Source organism: Neopelma chrysocephalum, unplaced genomic scaffold, assembly GCF_003984885.1.
Source record: "Neopelma chrysocephalum unplaced genomic scaffold, ASM398488v2 Primary Assembly neopelma1_73b, whole genome shotgun sequence".
In the NCBI taxonomy this organism is placed as follows: domain Eukaryota; kingdom Metazoa; phylum Chordata; class Aves; order Passeriformes; family Pipridae; genus Neopelma; species Neopelma chrysocephalum.
Window position 1 is genome coordinate 2361197 of NW_020897734.1, and position 21429 is coordinate 2382625.

At 40.4% G+C, this 21429-nt stretch overlaps 1 protein-coding gene across 2 annotated transcripts; it reads right to left on the reverse strand.

Annotated features, from left to right (window-relative positions):
* Nucleotides 1-237: 237 nt before the first annotated feature.
* On the reverse strand, nucleotides 238-19080 carry IL13RA1 (interleukin 13 receptor subunit alpha 1). 2 transcript variants are annotated; one of them, XM_027687191.1, is made up of 11 exons: nucleotides 18945-19080; nucleotides 15623-15780; nucleotides 13269-13404; nucleotides 11381-11501; nucleotides 9017-9201; nucleotides 8475-8626; nucleotides 7144-7276; nucleotides 6589-6685; nucleotides 6238-6322; nucleotides 4636-5122; nucleotides 238-1855 (listed from the first exon to the last, which is right to left on the reverse strand). In XM_027687191.1, the coding sequence occupies exons 1-10, from the start codon at nucleotides 19021-19023 to the stop codon at nucleotides 5003-5005; spliced, it is 1266 nt and encodes a 421-aa protein (XP_027542992.1). In that variant the 5' UTR covers nucleotides 19024-19080; the 3' UTR covers nucleotides 238-1855; nucleotides 4636-5002. The 2 variants fall into 2 exon arrangements, with proteins under 2 accessions (XP_027542992.1, XP_027542991.1); XM_027687190.1 differs by having other exon boundaries at nucleotides 238-1349; nucleotides 1733-5122.
* Nucleotides 19081-21429: the final 2349 nt, after the last annotated feature.

Sequence of the window (21429 nt, forward strand, 5' to 3'; positions counted from 1 at the left end):
GAAATTGGTGGATTTTGTTTCTATTGCTACAAGAAAACTGGTTAAGAAGCAGCAATGACATTGCTAAGTGCCTTAAATTCTAGTGCTTCAGAGGAGAAAACTGAGACAGAAATTGTTGATAGCAATTTCAGTAGATCAATAAGAAAGGCTGCCTATTGCACACACCATTTTGTTAATAACATGGAGCACATACTTATTTGGGTTTGGGTTTGTTGTTTTTTTTTTCTTTTTTTTTTCTTTTTTTTTTTCAGCACAGAATATGAAGGAGCAGCTATAATTTTAGAGCATTAGCTTAACTCCTGGTTCAAGCTGCCCCTAACACTTGATCTAAATTTGTAAATTTTGCCCAGGTTCCAAAAAATGGCAGTGCCTGAGCTTAACAAAACCTCTTTCTCAGTAAGCTTTCAATTTCATCATGCACTTAGCCAAGTCCATTTTAGCAGTCTGAACCAAATTAAATAGAGGAAAACTGATGTATTAAGCAAAGAGTACGATTACTGGAAGCACTGGTTAACTGGAAAGTCTCTCTTTGTAGATGCTTTGTGCAAGAGTCATCAAAATAATTGCAGTACTTTGGCAAAGCAAAACAAGGAACAGAGACTATTACTAGAATACACTGTCTAGTTTACAGTTTTCCCCACTGAATTATTACCTTCAGAACACTACTTGGCAATAATTAGAGAACAGCTGTCAAAAGGATGCTTCTACAAGGTTTAAAAGCAAAGAGAAAGGATTTCATTAACCTAACCAACATAATTGGAAAAAAAAGAGAGGGGAAAAAAAACAGCTGCACAAAAACCCCCCAAGAGTCATCACCAAGCTTTCAGGCTCTCAGATGTTACAAAACTGAGGCAGAGTTTCCGGACCTGAGAGAAAGTTTGTCTCTCCCGTGCCACCCACCCAAACCCACATTGCTTTGCTGTGGTGAGAGCATGGATTTAGTTACATCAACTACCTCAAGTCTCCTGCTATCACCATGATTCAAGACAGCTTGCAGGAAGCTCATCCAAATAGAGAGATTTTAATCTGGTTTTACATTTGGATTTTCAGTATTATTTCAAGGCTGCATTTCTACAGCTGACGGTGCAACCCATGGGGCTTGCTCCCCTGAAAAGTTTTTTGCAAATATTGAATAAAACCTAAGTATTTGAGAATCATCTTGATGAATCTTAAATAACTCACAGCTCTGCTCCTCCCAGCCCCACTGTGCCCATTCCTGGACCTGCAGATCTCAGCTGCTGCCTGACCAAGGCAGTAGAGTGACGAGGGAGGGAGATTCCTGCAATGTCCTGGCCATACCTGGGCTTGACTCACCTACCTCCTGCTCTTGCTTGGGTGAGGGAAAAACCCTGCAAACCAAAAAATATCTTCTGTTAGCATTTTTTTATTTCTTTTTCTTTTTTTTTAATTAAAAAAATCATTTTCCTTCCAGGGGAAATTTTGAGTTTTTGAAGTTCCAACTCAGAACTAAGCATATTGAATAATTTCCAGTGAATGGAAATGCCCAACCTGTGAATAGTTCTACCCAGTAAGTGCTGAAACACCATGGCTTACAATTTGACGTGTTCCTTTATGACTCCTTTAAAGCTGTTCAGCTGTGTCATGGCATTCCTTAACTGAAATAAATGAAAACTAACAAAAAAGATAGAAATTAATTGTTCAATTTTTCTAGGATGCCAAATACAGAAAAATTATTTAACAGAATGTATTAACATAGAAAAAAGTCACTTACGGCAAGTGGTTTTTGTTGGTCACCGTTACCACCAAAACAGGAGAACTGGGAGAGAGAAATCCAAAGAGCCATCCAAAGATGGTCATGTCACGGTTATGTCTTAATTTTGAATGATCTGCTGAACTGAAGGGAACAAAGTATTCTTTCTCTGAATCTTTTCAGGAAGCCATCACTAATGTGTTCAAGTGCCAAATAAACACATTTGGGTCCCAGCGACTAGGTAATAATGGCTTTCAATAGTTTAGCAACCTGCCATTTTCAATGACTTCAGCAGCTAGCAACGACTATGGAGCTGTATTTGGGAAGGCTGCAGCACTCAGTCAAATTCCAGTTTGATCGTTTATTAAGTCTCAACATGGCAATGTCAGAAAATAGTGTGGCCTTGAGTACCCTGAGAGCGAGAGCACAAGTCTCACAGCTCCATCTCTGTTCCATTATCCCAGCAAAAAAAATATGGCTATAGTATTCCCCTCTGATTGTGTGGCTCAAGTTCACTTTTGAGAGGGAAGAGGCCAAAGCAACACACAAGTTTTTCTTCTTTGAGTTCTGCAACCTTTGAACGTGGTTTCCCATTAAAACACCATCTCTTTTATATTAGTTTATCTACTCAACACAAGAACAAAATGCCACAACATAATAAATATTATTGAATGTTTTTCAATATAAATTCTTTGAATAAATTTACAGATCAAGTAAATGCAATGAAGAACAAACAAATGATAGCAAAATGTGGAAAATTTCAAGCTAAAACCCCTCTAACCTTAAAAAGTACACATTAAAGATGAAAGTATACTCAGACAATTGCTTTACATGCACAAACACAGGCTCAAGAAATTAATCCATTAGCAAGTGTGTCAATTGCTCTGTTATTCAGGAGAATTATCCAAAACTTTTCTATACAGCAATCCAAACCATTCTTTGTATTTAAGTCTTCCTTTTGGCCTAACAGCTTACATCTGTTTTTTTTCTACTCCTCTGGCTTTATGAATTTGTTTGGGGTCTTTTTGTTGGTTTGGATTTTTTAAGAAACAATAAATTTTGGTTTTACCATAAACACCAGCACAAAAGTCAAAAGGATTTAGGTTAAAGCACTGATTTTCCTAGAGGGCTATACTGAAAGCCACAAAACTTTACATTACACTGTTATGCTTACTTATATTGAAATCATACATTTCTGTTTGTCTAGTGGTCTGTGATGAGCAACATTTTAGATGAGGTAGATTGAAAAAAATATTTGTATCACTATAATGATATAAATGTTGCAGGGCAGAGGGAATCAAGTTGGCACAGTAATTTAATTACTCTGTCCCCCACGCTATTCCTTTACCTCTGAAATTTCCCACAGTGATGCTAACTGACTTTTTATAACCTGAGATTTATCTCACTCAAATCCCTGAGGCTTTATTCTCACTTTGTCTCATTTATCAATTTTTATAATGTTAGGGGTTTTTTTTAGCCTCCCTGTAAGTAAAAGCTAAATGCTAATATGGAGTCTGCTAGTTCTGCTACATTTCTCCTCCCCTTTCTACCACTAACAGAAGGTAGGTAAGAATGTGGAAGAAACTGTATATTTGAGAGGCTCAGTAGGGACTGGGGAAAGAATTGAATTTATTGAGGAAGGCATACACAAGTGGGTAAAGGATGCACATTTGTTCTATTTCTCACAGAACATTATGTTCTAAGAATGTAACATTTTGTTTCAGAATTTTGACTGGAGTTTGAGGACAGGGATGAACTATAAAAGGTTAGTGGCTATAGAGTTTGTTCCTAGCAAACATCAGGAGATCTCTTCCCAGTCTGCCAAGGCTGACCAGTGATTAACAAGTCTGCACTTAGTTGGAAGGAGCAAGAAATTCCTGAACACTGACCATAAAGGGCTTCCACAGATCCCTTTCTGCTCATTACATTACTTTCTTCCTCCTGCACAATTAAAGTACTGCTGTTACCACCCTTGCAGCACAGGGAGGAAACTAATGCTTGGAATTCAGAGCAGAGATCACCACAGTTGTGCCAAAAAACATCTGTTGAGCTTTGCCGGGTAAAGCACCCTCAAAACAAAACCATCAAAAAAATGAGCAAAACAATTAATGACTAAAAAAAAAGTCATCAACCTGCTGCAGTAAAACACAGAAGAAATTTTTTTTTTAGAAGTCCAGTCAGCACCTTGTTTTATATTGCTAAGCTCCTAGAGGGGAAGCTCAAATCACAGTCTCATCACTATAGAAATAATAAAACTTATCCCTTAGAAAACAGGCCAAGGTTGTCACACCCCGTTCTCCCAAAACCATCAGCTTGGCAGTAAGGATGGGTCTTGAAGCCTTTGAATTATTTCAGTTTCGGTGGTTTAACACTTGCTATCAATTTGACCACAGCTCCTTTGACTCAAGCATCCATCCTGGTAATTCTGCTGGACAGACTCAGGATGACTTTGCTTCCGAAAATTGTGTTTTCAGGCCAATATGGCCAAAGTAGAATCACAGTCTGGTAAGACTCAATACAGTTATCTGCCACTGCACAGCACAAGTAAAAAAATCTATATAATTTGAAACAAAGCATAATTAACCCAAGAAGTCCATGAAGGTAAGGCATCTGAGGACAGGCCATTGAAAGGATACAATACTAAGCCTTTTCTATGAATATTCTGAATACCAGCTGGAAAGCAGAGAGGCTTTTCATACACATTTTCAAAGAAAAAAAACACCCTCTTTAAGATATTTGATTAGGCCACAGCAGATGCACATCAACCAGAAACACAAGAAGGTCAGTCCTTAAGTGCCCTCCAGAAAGTGCCCAGGCACACACACACACGGGGCCACCCACAGTCTGTGCTCTGGGACACACCTGGCAGCAGCTCCATGCAGGAGCACTAATGAGCCATGTACTGTACATGAACCTTATCTCACCTACTGTAAAACAGAGACAAATATTTCAGAGAAGTCACAGTGCTTGCTCCAAAAAAATGCACTGACAGTCTCCTGTGAGGCACAAACTCAAGTGCAAGTGACAAGTAACAGGGCAGAGCTGGCTGAAGCCAGAATGGGAGATGCTGCAATGCAGTGACAGGATTTATGTACATGCTCCTCTTGAGGGATCTTGGATGATCAGAGAGATGGAAGAACAGCCACAGTTAGTGATGCATCTCCTGTGCATCAGAGAAGGACTCAGTGAGGTGAGAGCTGCTGAATGTCTCGTGGGCCTCTTCACATCTACACTGTCACCTGAGGTATGAGCAGGAATGAGTTTCCTCCTCTTTCACTGATAAAGCAGAGTTTATCTGTTTTCTTTTTCAGAATTAGGGGTCTCCGAAGTTTCTGTTACAATTAAAGAATTAATTTCTTCTTCCATCGTTAACTTGTCGTAAGCATTCATGGAATCATCCTTTGCATAGCTCTGAAAGAGAGGAACAACATTTTTAACAGCACTTCCTCACGGCGAGTGTTGTTTTTTCAGACCAATAAGACAGACCCGTGTTCCACAACATATAATCCCATATTATGGTGAAAAGGCCAAGGTAGCTGGGTAACAAACTGTACTTTTTGGAGACATGGCTGAGGCCTGGTTGACAGAAGAGTTGTTCTCTCTGGAGAGGAGGAACTGAATGTTGGTGCCCACCTAAATAGTGCTTCCAGCTATAGCTAATGGGTAAAGCTCAGGCAGGAGGATGGAGAGGTGAGGCTGTACACACTCAGCAGGGTGTTCACTGAGCACACGGAGAAATCGTGCACTTGTCAAAGCACAGCAGAGTGTATCAGCTACCACAGTTACAGCCCTCATGGCCAGGAGTCCCATCTTTGAGAACAACACACACTGCTTAAATTAGGGCTTCTCAGTGTACTTCCCTTAGGGTTTTTATAAAGGACTACTGAGATTCATTTATTTAGAAATAAGTTTCCATAATCAGTACTATGTTTATTTTTCCCAAAATAAGGCACCGTAGCTTGGAGTGGCTATAGCTAGTTTTGTTCTTTTGCCAATGAGAAGTTAAATATCCCGGTTTACTTCAAAGCTAACTGACTATGAGAAATGTGAGAATGCTAAAAATACAGGTTTCTGGAAGTCAAATACGAATAGCTTCATTCAGTATCATATATATGAGCAACTAGCAGAAAAACACAGGAATGTTCAGCAGAAGTCATCTCATGGAGTTGCAAAAACAAACAAAGAAACCTCAAACCAAAACCCACACAGGAAAAGAATCCTGATAATCAGAAAACCCCTACCTAAAGAAAACCAACCTGAAACACATTTAACGGGCTAGCAGTCTGAAATAAGAGAATAATGCAATTCTGCTCATGTAACTAGAAAAGTACATGCAAAGGGGAAAATCTCAGTTTTGGGTAATTGTTTCTGAACAACTCCTACTATTGTAAATACTTAATCTTCATACGATATACTTACTTATATATAGTTAGTTATAAGATAGACATAGGTAGTAGGAAAAAGAAAATTGCAAGCCTAGAGATCACAGTTCAATAGATTAGTTGGCCCAACAGCTTCTTACTAACCTGGGAATCCTCATTCTGCTCTCCAAACATGCGCTTAAGAATTTCTCTAGGGTCTGGAATCGGTGGAAGAATTAATATCTTCAGCCTTCATAAAAATCAAAAAGAAAATATTTAGACGAGAGATACATTAATTTAAAAATCACCCTTTGAAAGTCATATTTGGGTACAGTCAAGAAAATTTGTGGGCTCAGCTCTGGCATCACTGGCCAGCCTTCATTCTCTGTGTAACTGTACTTATTTCTTATTTTTATGCCCCAAACTAAAAGGAAAGGGGAATGTTGACACAGACAGATTCTTAATAACTTTCACTGTTGACAAAGACACAGCAAATAGAGGGTGATCGTTATTTACCTTTTCAGATAAACCAGTAGAATTATTGTAGATACTGCTACTATTAATGGAATAGTGATTATTAGAACCAAAGAGAGTGTAGAGTCCCTCTTCTCACCTGGAAAACAAAAATTGTAGAAACTTAGGGATGTTTTGAGAGGCTTTTGAGGAATAATGACAACAAATAAGTTAATTCTCTAATTCGTTCATAGATTCAATGCTTTTTCAAATACACTATCACTTCTGTAGGCAAGGACAGGCTTGTTTTTCAAAAATGGGATTATAATGTAGATATATTTGGCAAGAAAATGCAAACCACCAAGACACAGGGCTGAAAAGCTGACCACACTGGAAAGGGGTCATTGCCCAGCTACACAGATGGCAAATCCAGCAGCACAGGCAGGAACTGACAGCGCTGCTGAAGGACTAGAACTCTCTTGCCCTCTTTTCACCCAAAACTAAATAGATACATAGGAAGATGATCTTTGACTCCCATTTATTTAGCAGACAAAAGGTATTAGATGCCTTACAGACAAAGAATAAAGTGCAACAAAACACAGGGACAACTGCTCTCACCAATGCTCTTTTCTTCACTCCAGTCACTATAGAACTCGCTGCTGTAACAGTCGGGCTTTGGCTTTGCTTTCACTTTGAAGATGTACTTGCTATTGGGATCAATGCCAGAAATTGACACAGAATTCTCTTCAGACTAAGAGAAAAACAAAAGGTAATTTGCTCTGTTCAATTACAAATGTATTCTCAGTCATGTACAAGCCTATTTGCATTGTGCAGCTAATGTATTCTGAGTGTTTTGATAGAACATCTTTTTATGACTATTGAACCTCATTAAAAAAAGGACAAAGTGGCACTTAAATAGCACACTGCTTAAGCAGAGATTCCAAAGCTAACATTTAATCTCATTCACTGCTACATCTATCATGCAGCACTTGGCATCAACGATTAAACTAAGACTCAGTGTCTGGAATGGTGCCTTTTTTAATCTTTTTTTTTTCCCCTTCTGAAAACATCTGTGATTTACAGAGCCTTCCTCTCTGTCAGGGCAGCAATGTTGATCTAACTTTGACCATACCAAAGTGTTCTGTGATGCCTCTACAGAGAGGCACACAGACTAGATAGGATCAACGTCACTTATTTTTGATCCAAAACGCCAGTTTCCTGAGGATTGTTGATATCATTCGAGTTTGGAGTAGAATAAACAACTAAATACGCTCCACAAGAGAAGACTGCCACTTACTTTGACATTTATTATGCTGTTTTACCATTCTGATCAAAAGTACAGTCAGTTTGGCAATGCAGATACAGGCATGAGTTCATCCAGACACTGAACTCAATGCTTGTACATGTACATTTAAGTGAGTGTAACTAAGAGCGCACATCTCTTTCTTCTTTTCTTCCCCTCCATCCTTTTATTCCCTTTTCTGTATGACATTTTGTGTTTTTGTGTGCACCAGCAATTGATTTTTCTTTACAGTAATCAGGTCCCACCATTCAAAAACAAGGCTCCCATCTGACCACATCTGACCACGACAGGAAAACCCAACACTAACACACCAAAGCCCATATCCCTGAGAAGCAAACAGGCACAGGCACCACAGTGCATTTCCTGATAGCTTAGTATATACTTCTTTATCAGACTGTTCTTACACATTACTGTTTTGCCCTAACAAATGATGGGAAGGATTCACAAGACTTGTATGATAACAGAAACCAACTGTACGAGAGAAAAATTTTACGTTCATGCAACACTTCCAGCTAGTGCATCCAACCCATTCACATGCAGCATATTAACAGTTCAATTGCAACAGCAAATATTTGAGTTACTGCGAATATCAACACAAATTACAAAAGAGACATAGGGAAAAAAAAAATCAATAATGAAAACTTACTGGAATTATCCGCCCGGTGTCCAAATCACCATTGCGATATTTAACTTCATAAAGCAAACAACCTTTAGGAAAGGTTTCTGATTCACTCCATTTTACATCTATTTTATCATTAATCTTTGACAATGTCACTTGACTTGGTGTAGCAGGTTTTACTGAAAAGCAAAATGGCATTATTAGTTCAAAAGTCTATTTCAACGCTTACAAAAATTGTTCAAGTCCTGTATTGGAGAATATTACACTTACACCAGTTTAGGAACAGAAAGAGGAAGAAGTTAGCAGCAGAAAGTAAAAAAAGAATAAATCCAACTAAAGAATAAGAGTAGAAGTGAATGGAAAATGACCCCTCCACCCCTAACACCCGCCCCCCCCGGAAACAAAACCCTGTCTATATCACTTCAAATCAAAGGTCAGTAGAAGAAGGAAGCATCTAATCATGTTGTCTCATCCACACCTTATCAAGGTGCAAGTTTCTCAAACACAGCAATATACTACCAAACTTCTTATTTTAATTATTTTTTTTTATGACGTGGTGTTAAACGTACCAAGGGTGGTAGGATTTTTACTTGCACACACAGGCCTAATTTCTTCAGAGTCATCTCTAATCAAAATACTTATAGTTGGGTAAGTATTGGTGACTTTTGGAAAGGTAAAATTGAAAATGCATCCAAAGATTCCTTGGTCTGTAGAATAGTTGCTGCACTTCTTTGGGTTTTTCAAACCATCAAACCTATAGGAATAAAATTATTTTTGTAAACTTCAGAAGAAAAGGACAGCAAGGGACAGGCTTGGTTTTAAACCCATGTTACAAATTTTAAAGACTGATCTTGCATTAAAGCTGTGCTATAGCATATAGAAAAGTAAAGCTGGGCAAAGTAAGAAGCCTCTAATTTATCTCAGGCTTTATAAAGAATATTATAAGTGTTGAGCAGAAAGAGAGGTAGGGTTGCTTTATATCAAAGCATCAAAGATAACAGCTGCTGTCAGCTCTGGCTCACATTATCCAAGTGGGAAAACAATTTCAAGGGGAAAAAAGTATTTAGAAAGCACACTAATTTGGACCATTTCTTGTCAAGAGAATTTCACTTCTGTGATAGAATGAGCTGATCAATCTCCTTTAGCTCTGCCTCAGGTACCACAGCTCTTGCTTGAGATGGTCGAGTTTCACCTATTTACGGGCATTTGCTTTTCAAAATGTCAGTATTCACTTCCAATAACAGAGAAGCTATGACAACCTTTTTCCTTGCTTCTCTTTGTTCCCCAAGCCCCAATGAACATATACCAGGACCTTTTCCTCCCAAAAAACCTAACAATTTATTTATTTAAAAGTGATATAGAGTGAATCAGAGCTTCATTTAGGAAATGAAGGAATGGCATTCTCCTACTTCAGATCTCAATATACAGGCTTGGGAAGCTGAACTCTCTGTCCTGTTTTCAGCACAGACCCCTTTTTTATTCACCTTTCCCACCTCCCTGCCCTGGGGCTGATGAGGGCAGAGGCATTCAGAGCAGGCAGCTCAGTGCAGATGCATCAACCTGCTCTCATTTGCCTCTGTTTCAGCAGGAACTACTGTGCACTGGCTGGATTCATTTGTTCTAAGTTATCTATATATTCACGTCCACTTTGGATGAAAAGAGAGTGTTTTAGAGGAAGACATCAAAGAATAACGTAGAATGGAACTAGGTAATAATTTTTCAGGCAGTTCTTTACTCATTTCTGAAAACCAAAACCAAAAAAAACCACCACCTCACCTGCACTGTGGAAAATGTATCTTTCAGTCTAAAAATAAAGTGCTTCTTTAGTTTTTGGATTTAAAATCTAAAAATCATTCTTCTTTCTAAGCAGCACAAATTAAAACACTTTGCAGTCACTGCAGCTGCATCTTCCATTAAAATTAAGGGGCAAGTTGAAAATATATGGCTCAAATCTAAAGCATTATTCCAGTAAATATCCATATACCCAGAAATTCAGATCTTAAATGCCTCATTAGTTCTGTTCTTTCTTTCTTTGAGTAGCAATCTAGAGGGAGAGAACAAACAGTCCCCCTGTATTTAACTAAAGCATCAAGTTTTCTGCTGTTTGCTCCCAAAATTCCCTGAATCGAACAGCCTGTGACACTGCTACTGGAGAGGAATAGGAAAAAGTTTATGTAGTTAGTCCAAATAAGACAGAAAGATGATTTAAAACTACTACATAGGGCTTTCAAAAACAAAAACTTCACTATTTCTACAGAAGTTCAGGCAATCTGGCATTTCACAAGCCCTATCAAGGTGCAGAAGTATGCATAGATTAGCATGTACAGATATTGATGCCAAGAGTTTGCTCACACAACTCTGCTCCTTTGGAACAAGACACTATTTATGGCAATCCACTGGCCAGCAGGGATGATGATGATGATAAAAAGATGTTCTTTGTAACTTCAAAGGTGAATCTGTCATTTAAGACACCGAAGATGCAAACCAAACTACGGCTCAGAGTTATTAATCCTTTCATAACATTTCCCAGTGGTTTATGAGCTGACATGTACATTAGTGAGTGATTCTGACTTAAACAGCCCATGTTTGTCAGACTGCAAAGAAAGCAATTAATATATTGGTCTAGCTTAATTCTTAATTCTTCGCTCTTCAAATCAAATGCTCAATTAGATAAAAATAGAAAGCAATAGCAGTTATGTTAAAATGGGTGACAGAAGCAGAAAATGCTTCATGTAATAGTTATATCAAGTTCCCAAAAAGTCTTGGCCACAGCAGGCTCTGAAACCTGAGTTCAACAGGACTGAACACTAACTTGGACACAATGCTCTGGGAACTTTCAAAGCAACAGAGGAAGCAGACAAGTAGAATGTGTAATGTAAAACTAAAGATTAGCACTAAAGCAACTGAGTTGGGAATAAAAAGCTCATACGAACCAGTAGAACAAGGTATAGTTGGTATCACTGCTTACATTCTCCCCAGGACGCCACGTACAAACCATGTACTCCAAGTTGTGCCAAACACAGCTCAAGTCAACAGCAGCAGTACCTGGAATACCTACAAGGCAAGTTGGAAAGGTTCTCTAAGATTTATTTTGCCAAAGTCTTTTCCCCATTTCCATCTTTACACAACTGAAACTGTCCGGAAGGCAAAAATGGGTTGGTTCTCTCTCAGACTACACTGGCTGTCTCAGCACAGCAAATGATGAATTCCAGTTTTGATGGCTTGCAATAGCTGAAATCTCAGCAGAGTAACTTCTAAATGCAAGCTAATCACAGCAGTAAATTTCAGTTTTCACCACGTCTGAATTACTACTCAAGAGTTACCTGATGCTAAGGACAAGGTGTTGAGTCAGGAAAATATTTTATTCTATTAAACTACAGATACTTTAAATAGGAGTCAAAGTAACTGGCAATTACAGGGAAAACTATAACAAAGCTTAGTGCTATTACAGCCATCAACATAAACTATAATTAAATGCTGACATTTTTATCTTCTCCAGATACAGTATTAGTTTCTTGGTATTCTGAATATGGAAATGCCTGTAGGTCTTAAATATGGACAAAAGCAACACTGGGTAAGTTGACTTCTTAATTGAAACCCATATACCTCTAGACTTTCAAATTCAACATATGGAAAACTCAAATTACAGAACATAAATACAAGAAAGTGCATATCAACTGTAAATAGAGATGTCCATATATCTCCTAGGCAGAGCAATTATGGAATAAAGTCTTTCATATTCAATCTTTCATTTCTGAATGGTACAGGTTCATTTTACTGTATTATCCTATTACAGCATATTGGATGTTTTTTCCTTCTAACAAGTAGCAACATCTCCATGAACTAAAAATTAAATGCGTGTTAAACCCCAATGTACTTTGCTACTTCAGGGAAAATATAAGCTCTGTAGTTCAACTAAGAGTACAGGGAAATGAAACCGGTTTTGCTATTCCAAGAAGTATTGAAAAAAAATTCATCTGCAAACAGACTTATAAAAGCCACAGCATGTTTAGTACATGCTGTCCTAATGATCTGCTTCCATGGTTTTTCCAGAAATCCATTTTGGCAGACACACTGACAGGCTTGATATAAGGTCTCTGATTCTCCCACCCACATGTGGTTTTTGTCCACATCAAGTCATGCTCCTGGGTTAAGACAGACTTTTAGGCAAGAGGCTCTATGTCCTTGCTGTACATACTAACTTCAAGCATTCAGCAAAATACATTCTTTCTCAAAGTCTGTTTCCTAACAATTTTGCTGTGGACCCCTTACTTCTGCATTTCAGAAATACTTTTTTTTTCTACTCATTTTGCTACACACAGCTTTGTAGACCCCAGTCATCTCTTTTGAAAAAGACAGAACCCTACTATAATTATTTAAGTTATTTATTCAACAAGTTGTTAAATTTGCTAGATTCTTTCCTCCAACACGTACAAATGTAGGGTTATTTTAGGGACTTTTGCTTGTACAGGAAAATCTTACAAAATAAGCTGACTTAGATGTTAGTCATGAAGGCACCAGGCTTAATACAACCTAATTTATCTCTTATCCCACAACCACCACACAGCAGGGATAAAAGGAATGACAGGAACCACATCGTTCTTTTGGGAGAGTATTTAAATTTTACAAGCTTGTCCATAAGATTTTAAGCCTCAGGAGACTCCAGCTGTGTTTAAATGTTTTATAATCATTCTCTTTAAGCTCTATCAATTGAATGGGCCTGTATATCTGGTATTTCTCTATGATAGATTTCTATGATATTTTGTTAAAATAGCAGAGAAAAAGTCATGTCTCTTCAGGTCTGGCCACTGCTTGTGTTACCTTTTGGCAGAAGGGAGGTCTCCACCCACGGACTGGGCTCACTGGTGTTATCATGCTTGCACTCACTTCTCACTTTGAAACGCATTTCCTCATCCAAGAATGCATCTGTCACACGGAAGAGACTCTTACTCCATTCCTGCATTTAGATCGGGAGAGGAAAACCACAACATATGTCATACCATCTCAGACACATGGGAATTCCTGTAAGAATGCATCACAGGATTCTTATACATCCTGTAAGAATGCCCCTCAGAAACACTGCAGCTCAAAGCCACATGAAATCAGTGTCTGACAACATGGGAAGCCTCGGCATCGCTTGGCTTTGCTTTTTCCTCATCAGGGGCACTCAGAAATCACTAAGGAAAACTACTGCTACTCCTGTGGCCTACAAACATGAGCAAAGGCTACAAAGAGATCAAAAAACATGTATAATATGGGGGGGAAATGATCCTAGAACAAGTCTTCAAGGATAATGCAAAATAAACATGTTTATACTACAGCTATATAAACAGGAGCTTAGAGATCTAACCTTCATCTTTCTGTGTACGTGCACACGAGTGTGTGACAAACAGAAGAAAAAACATTTGGAGACACAACCAAAAAGCAATGAGAAGAGTTTGCACAGATTTAAGGAGCAAAAGGAAAAGTTACCAAAACAAACCCACAAATGGCTATTAAATACAGTGACACCACATAAAGCCCAATTAGTCTGTGAGCTTCCATTTGCAGAACAGAGTACATGTTTGTGTGAGAAAAAGTCTCAGCCTTTTATCACACACTTTCTTGCGTGTCTTTTGTTGGGCTAGGGGGATGTCTTTTACTTAACTGGAAACTGGATACAAACCCAATATCTTTTTATGACCAAAGAATGCTGTAACCACTTGTGTATAAAAACAAATACTAAATATTGGCACTAATGAGAGGGCAAATAAACCAAACAGCAATAGACAGAGTAGGTTCTATGAACTGTAATGCAAAAAGATAAAGCAAAATGATACAATCTGGTTCATCCTGTCCTGTGAAACTGCTGTCCCTCAGCTCTTTCACTGCTGCTGACCTTAACATCTACCAGACTCTTCCACAAACTCATTCAGCTCATTAACCAAGGTGACTTTCTACTTGTTAGTGAACCCATCAGAAAAGATAAATAGGTTTCTGCTGAGTTAACAAGTTCAACTGGCTCATCTAAAGGTCCAATGAAGATCACTAAAGAAAGAGGTGTCAAAAATGAAAAATCACCCTTCTAGTAGTGACATTAAATCAACCCAGCTGTTTGTGAAACCACAGAATCATAAAACAGTTTGCGTTGGAAGGGACCTTAAAGATCATCTAGCTCCAACCTCTCTACCATGGGTTCCTGCCTTCCAATAGACCACGTTGCTCAACACTCCATCCAACCTGGCCAAACCACAGCCTTATTTCATGTCCAGGATATCCTGGAGCTGTGAGAAAGAAGACAGCAGTCACCATGAAGAGACATCAGGCTGTAAAAGCATAACAGGGCTCAACAACAAAGGACTGTTGCAAAAGGCTTCATATAAATTTTAACCATATCTGAAATATCAGCACTGCTGACCCCACAGCTGGTGTGTATTTAAGGTTTCAAATTCTCATGGCCTGGAATTATGGATATATTATCTTACTGGCAATAAATTGTAAAAATATTTGTCCTATGACCCCTTCAGCACCATGGCAATGCTACTCTCAGTCCTGACCACAGCAAGGATCACATCTAGGCTGCAAACCCTCTAACAAATTAAAGCAAAAGCCCAAACCCAAGAAGTTTTACAATTTCTGTTCCAGGGAACAAATGTGTTCCATGTTATCTTCATAACATAAACCCCCATGAATAATTGTAAGCACAGAGACAGGGCAAATTTGGGAATGTTAATACGTGGCATTACCTTCAAAAGATGCTATGCTGTCAAATCACAGCTAAATGTGCACGTCTCCTTCTGAAACTGAGTTCAAAGTAAAGGGGACCAGCCGCTCCCATCTAAACTCCCATTTAAGTCTTAAGGATGTAGACTGCCCTGTATATATTTTATTTTTTCTAGAAAGATGCATAAGCAAAGATTGAAATGACTTTTCACATTATTATTATGGTACTTCTGCATTACCATTAGCAGCTCCATTATCAGGGAGCCACAGACAGATTTTTCTGATCTGAAGATCCCATATACTGGTATGACTCATTTTGACTCATTTGATCCCATGACAAGAATTAAAGGCTATATTAAAACTGTACTTATATATATTTATATATGTATATACATATGCTTGCACACACACAGTTTTATCCCAATAAGACATTTACCAGGGCACAGCAGGATTTAAAGAGGTGATGTACTTACTCTTTTGTCCTGAGGAACCTCATTAATAACGATGTCACTGGAATACTCCAGGTTGCAGCTACTGCTGATGTTCGGGGGGGGGTTCCATGTCCAGTTCAGAGTGCAGATTTGGATAAACGAGTAGTCCAGGTTGGATGGAGGTGGAAGAACTTTTGCTCCTAGAAGAAAGGAGTTACCAGTGTAACAACCCCGCTGGTCCACACTTTACCATTAGTAATACTGACTGACTTAACTTTCCAACAAAAAAACACACATAACTTCTCAATTTCATCAGCTCATATTTGCTATCAGATAAGCTACTGCCCACTAAATTGTTTTTAGTATTCCTGTTACCTCAATCCATCAATAATTTAAATATGCACAAAACAACTGGAAAGTAATTTTTAAGAAACTGCAGCATGCAACAACATAGTGGCTGTGGTACTCGAGCTCATGCTTGTGGAGGGAAGATAAGTCTGACTTCTTAGGCTTTTTCTGCTGTGAGTTTGCATGACACATGCTGAAACTTGAGTAAAAATACTATATAGATTTTGCGAAGCAATTAATATTTTGTTCTACCCAAAAGTTATCCATCAATGAGGTTTTAAAGAGACATCTCTAAAAAGACAAGATTAAATTTTACAAGCAACAGTTGTGCATTAGAACCACAATTTAGTCCAATCTAAGCAAAGGCGAGAATGTTAAAGAACAACTTGGAAACCACATTACTTTTTCAATTACTCACCTATTAAACTTTTAATGCTGTGTTCTGGCACAGTGAGCAAAAACAGTGTGGGACAAGTAGTAATTTATTGCTGGCACACTTCAGAGGTACATTCTTTCACCTCCCCAAAAGCCAGACAGAAGCAGAGCCATGACTCAGAGATAGTTGTTGGGATAAATCTATTTGTGCTTTGACCCTTCCTTACTCTTTTGCACCAAGCCAACGCCTACTCAAGACCCCGTCATACAGCTTGAAGGTCATATTAGAAAACAAAGAAGGGAAATACAGCAGAAAATAGAAAACTGCCAGGAAAAAGTAAAGCTGTATCAGACATTAATTCTAGAAAGAATTACAAATTGGGAATTCCCCAGGAAAATGAGGGTGGATTTTTTTTTTAAAGGGCTACTCTAATATGTACTATGAGAAGGCATTAAACAAGAAGCCCAATGAGACTCCTTCTCAGGGTACCTACAGATACCATTGCTGAGGCACCACCACCTGTTTGTCTGGGGACAGAGTACCCTTGTTACTCAATAGTTTCACAAACACTTCAAAGAGATATCAATTAGTGCTGCTGGTCTTGCTCATTCCAGGAAACCAAACTCAACCCATCCCAACATTTAAAGCAACACATAGGAAGAAGGCAGAATAATTCCGTCAGGATCAGTTTTCCCATCCAGATCACACTGTAGAATCATTTCCTTCTGTTGGCACAAGGAAGAGGGAAGATGAAAAAGCAAGACAGCTTCCTTGAGCAAGAATTCCACAAAGTGTCCATGACACCATTATCTTACATTTCCTGAGAGCCAGAGCAGCCAAAGCTTGACGGAAACTCATAAAAGTCCTGCAGCTCTCTCAGACTTTGCATAGTTAAAGGACAGGCAATGGTAGAGGTCAGACATTATTGCCATCTGCGTGTCCATGTGTATGCACAGACAATGGATGCTCACACAAAAAATGAGAAAAATTACAAAGATTTACTAATTTAGTCCAAATATGCTTAGGTTTTTTAAATACTTAAAACTTTCAGGATTTTTGTTTGTTTGTTTGTTCTGTTTTATAGATGATGCCAGGAGCAGAGAAGTCTCCACTTCTAGGTTCAGAAAACTGAACGTAGCCAGACCATCTTTGCCTATTACCTGTTCCACTAAAAAACTTAGGTCAGGTTTTAGGAACAGCATCGGAACATTATGTTTGCAAATACTGAGTCCTTTTGATCATATTAAAAAAATAAAGGTATATATTTTTTCAGCAAGACCACACATCTCCAAGCATCTAATGGTTTCATGATCAAACTTTTAATTACCTACAAAAGCCATGAACCATTAAAAATGTTACAGTGTCATCCCTGATTGCTATTCTGAAGTTCTGAACATTTTCTTCTAATAGGTTTGATTGAAGTCACTGTGCTTAAGCCTGCAGATTTCTGACGACACAAAGTGGGAATATTCAAAGCTTATAAATAAATCAATAAATTGTATTAGCATAAGAAGTTTCAGTCTAGTAGATTTTGGATTACTCTACAGAATTCTGAAGCTCATGCTTTAATGTTACGTTCAGCTTTTATTCATAGGCTGGCCAGTCTCATATCTTTTTTTTTGCGTAAAATATAGAGTCTTTTTGTTATTAAAATTTCTACAGCAATTTTAGTAGAACAACTCAATGAACAACTACGAAACGTAGGCAAGCCGTTATTTCACTCTTAAAAAGCAAAACCACGGTGGTGCTTCTAAGAAAACAAAGCACGGCAGTAATCAGCAGAGATTAGCTAAGGCAATCCCGCATAAAAAACATACTATTTCCAAAAGCCCTAATGTGGAAACATTAACAAATCCCTTGCCTCAAGTACCGTCTAAGTGTTCTAAAGTAATAAAAAAGACATCACATTTGTATTTTGTCCTCCAGCATTTTCTGAAGGTTGATTTCATTGTATACGAATTGCAGCCAGTAGAAAAATAACAATTCTCTAGAATTTGCAACTGGGTTTTTGGATAACATGAGCAGAGAAAGAACTAATAAAGCTTCGAGCACGGGTCCTTATGAAACCCTCACAGACGCGAACGCAACTTTCCTTCAACTGAACGTTCGCGCTTCCAGAAGCGGGGATCCTGAGGGCGAGGGCGAAGGCAGCGGCCGAGGACCAGGGCGAGGGAGGCTCTGCCTGCCCCGGGCTCCCGCACCCGGCGGACCCGGTCCCGCAGCGCTGCCGCCGCAGGGCTCGGGCACCGGGAGGAGGGCGGCGGGCTTCTGCTTCGGGTTTTAAGGCAGAGACAGTCCCGGGAACCGAACGCAGAGCTTAAAAGATTTTCTGCCGACCCTGCCAAACGCGGCCGTACCGCGAGAGGAGCGCGGATTTAAATCATCCCCGTTCCTCCGCCCGGTAAGAGGCAGAGCCGGGCAGGGCGCAGCGCCGGCGCTGCCTCGCACACAGCCCACCCGCTTCGGGCGATTTCTACTACAAAACGAAAGCATTTCACTTAAGCAGGCGTCCATGTGTGCAGCGAGCCGCGCACGGCAGAGCCCGGCAGCGGCTGCTCCAGCCCCGGCCCCGCCGGACACGGAGCGCAGCGGGTCCCGCTCCCCTCCCCTGCCTTCCCTTTCCCCCCTTCCCGCTCCTACCTGCCGCCCTGCCCGCGGCCACCGCCCAGCACACGGCGAGGAGGAGCCGGCACCGCACAGGGGCTCCCTGGAAAGCCATAGCTCCGACCGCCCGGCGCGACTCCCAACTCCCACTTCCCGGCGAGGGGCCGGGCCAGACGGGAAGAGCGGCGCTGCGGGACGGCCCGCCCAGGTAACCCGAGCCGGGCGGGGAGCGGCGGACGAGGGCCGGCCCCACCACCTGGGCAGCACCGTGCCCGGCCCGGTGGCTCTGCTGAGCTGACACGGCGAGCTGCCCCCGGGCCCGGGCTGCCCCCGCTCCCCTCCCTCTGTTGTCACCCCTTTGTCACCCCGTGCGCCGCCCCGCCTGCCCTCCGCTTCCTCCCGCACGCTCACCACAGAGACACTTCACAGAATCAATTCAATTAGGTTGGAAAAGACACCTGAGATCGTCGCGTTCCCTTTTCCCGGAGCCGTCTGTGCCTCCCCAAGCCCCGACATGGCCCTGCCGCGACCCCTGAACTTCAGCGATGTTGAGGGACCCTGGCAGTGCCCGCACATCCTCTGCAGGGACCGCAGCCCGCACCCTGTTGCTGCCCCGTCGCCAGCCCGGTGTCCCCCGCACCCCCACCGCACCCTCCGTGCCCCTCGCACCGCACCGCAGCGCGGCCAAAAACTCCAAAAAAACTCGGGTTTTGAGTCAAAGTCATTTTCCTTTTACAATCGGATTCACACTCAACTACTACTGCTATTTCATATCCTCTCGAAAGAAAAGCAGCTACGTTAGCACATCACCGAGCAGTTCTCTTGATCTTAGAGCTAGTTATTCACCTCCTAGCAGAACTCTTCATTTCAAAATCCCTCCTGCAAATTCAGTTGTCGTCTGTGCATATTGTTCTTTTTTTTTGTTTGTTTTTTGTTGGGTTGGTTTGGTTTGGTTTGTTTTTTTTTTCCCATATGCTACTACTCGGTCTTCTTTTTACAAACTTCCCCAAATGCCATCTGCTTCAGCCCCTTCCAAACACGATGTGGTCACTTGCAATTTTGCTCTCACTTTTGTGGGTGTGATGCAGCAAGTTGTTTCCCAAAATCTTCACAGAAGTGGGAATATGACATAAGTGATATTTGGTACATTTCAGGTTAAGAAAACATTTGGGATAAGGCTTTTTCTCACAACTAGATTTTTGTGGTATCTGGCAAGGTTGCTCCTAGTTGCCACGAAATACAGGTATGATAAAAACAGTACAGATCCAGAAGAGAGGAAATTTTGTGTTAAGTTTCAACACAAAACAAAATTCATTAGTGAAATTTACTTATTCCTAAGCCAACAGAATGTTTCCCTAATTACTCAGCTCTTCAAGGAGTTTTGCAAGAGTTCATCTGCTTTTTAGACACTCATTTTAGAAAAAGGGAAGTGTATCTTTTTATGATAGGGTGGGGAATATCCTGTGTTAATGTTGGTCTTTTTTGCTTTTCTGCCTGTTTTCATACTCCTGTGAAAAGAAGACAATTTAGCAAATTTCCTAGTTGCTGTTAGAAAGTGCCCAAGGACCTGCAGTTATAATAAAATAAAAAATGTAGCTTAAAAGTTCCAGGATGTGAAACATTTAAGCTGTGTGACTGAAATGGGATTGTGCAACTACTTATAGCCAGGATGGACCACGCCTGCTAGTGAGGACATTTGTAGAGTAAAGCTGATCCCAGCAGCTTCTCCCTCTTGCTTTCGGTTTCCCTGCTGATGTTTCCTTTCCTTCCTTCTTTCTGTTTTGTCCACTCTTTCTCCCAGGAGAGTCAGTGCCAAGCACACGTCCAATGTTTCACACGCTTTTGGTTGCCTGCCCGTCATTGTTGTCGCCGTCGGCAGCTGAAACATTTTTCCCTGGCTCTCTCCTGGCTCCCCGAGTGCCCGGCTTGTTATCACATTCCCATACTGATTCACGGCAATCAGAATGGCTGCCAGAGTCTCTGATCTCTGCCACCTACCCAAAACTCCCCATTTCTCAATTGTGTTGAATCCCGTCCTGCATCTTTCTGTTGCAAATTTCATGCTCGTTCATGTCCTCGTGGGCCGATACACCTGCACTGTAGTGACTGGAACTTGTACAGGCGCACCTGAGGTACATTTAAAATGATCTGTCAAATGAGTACTTGGGGAATGGCTTCGTGCTTGGTGTAAACTGATTTATGAATATGTTGCTAATCTGCCCTTGGCTGTGTTCCTGCCATTTTCACCCATGCAACCAAAGCCAGTGGTTGTGGGAGTGTGCAGTAAGTTTGCTGATGCATTTAAAAAAAACCAAACAAAACCAAAGAAAAAACAAAAATCAAACAGCTAACCATTTTTTCCTGTGCTTGTTCCCAGATTAACAAATGGTGCTGATGAATGGAGTGGCTTCGTGATTACTAGGTCTGACAAGCAGCAGCAGTAATTATCAGCACAGGGCTGTGGGAAATTGTCCCTTTGGGAGCAGAAGAGTCTGCAGTCACCCCACACCAATGGTAAGAT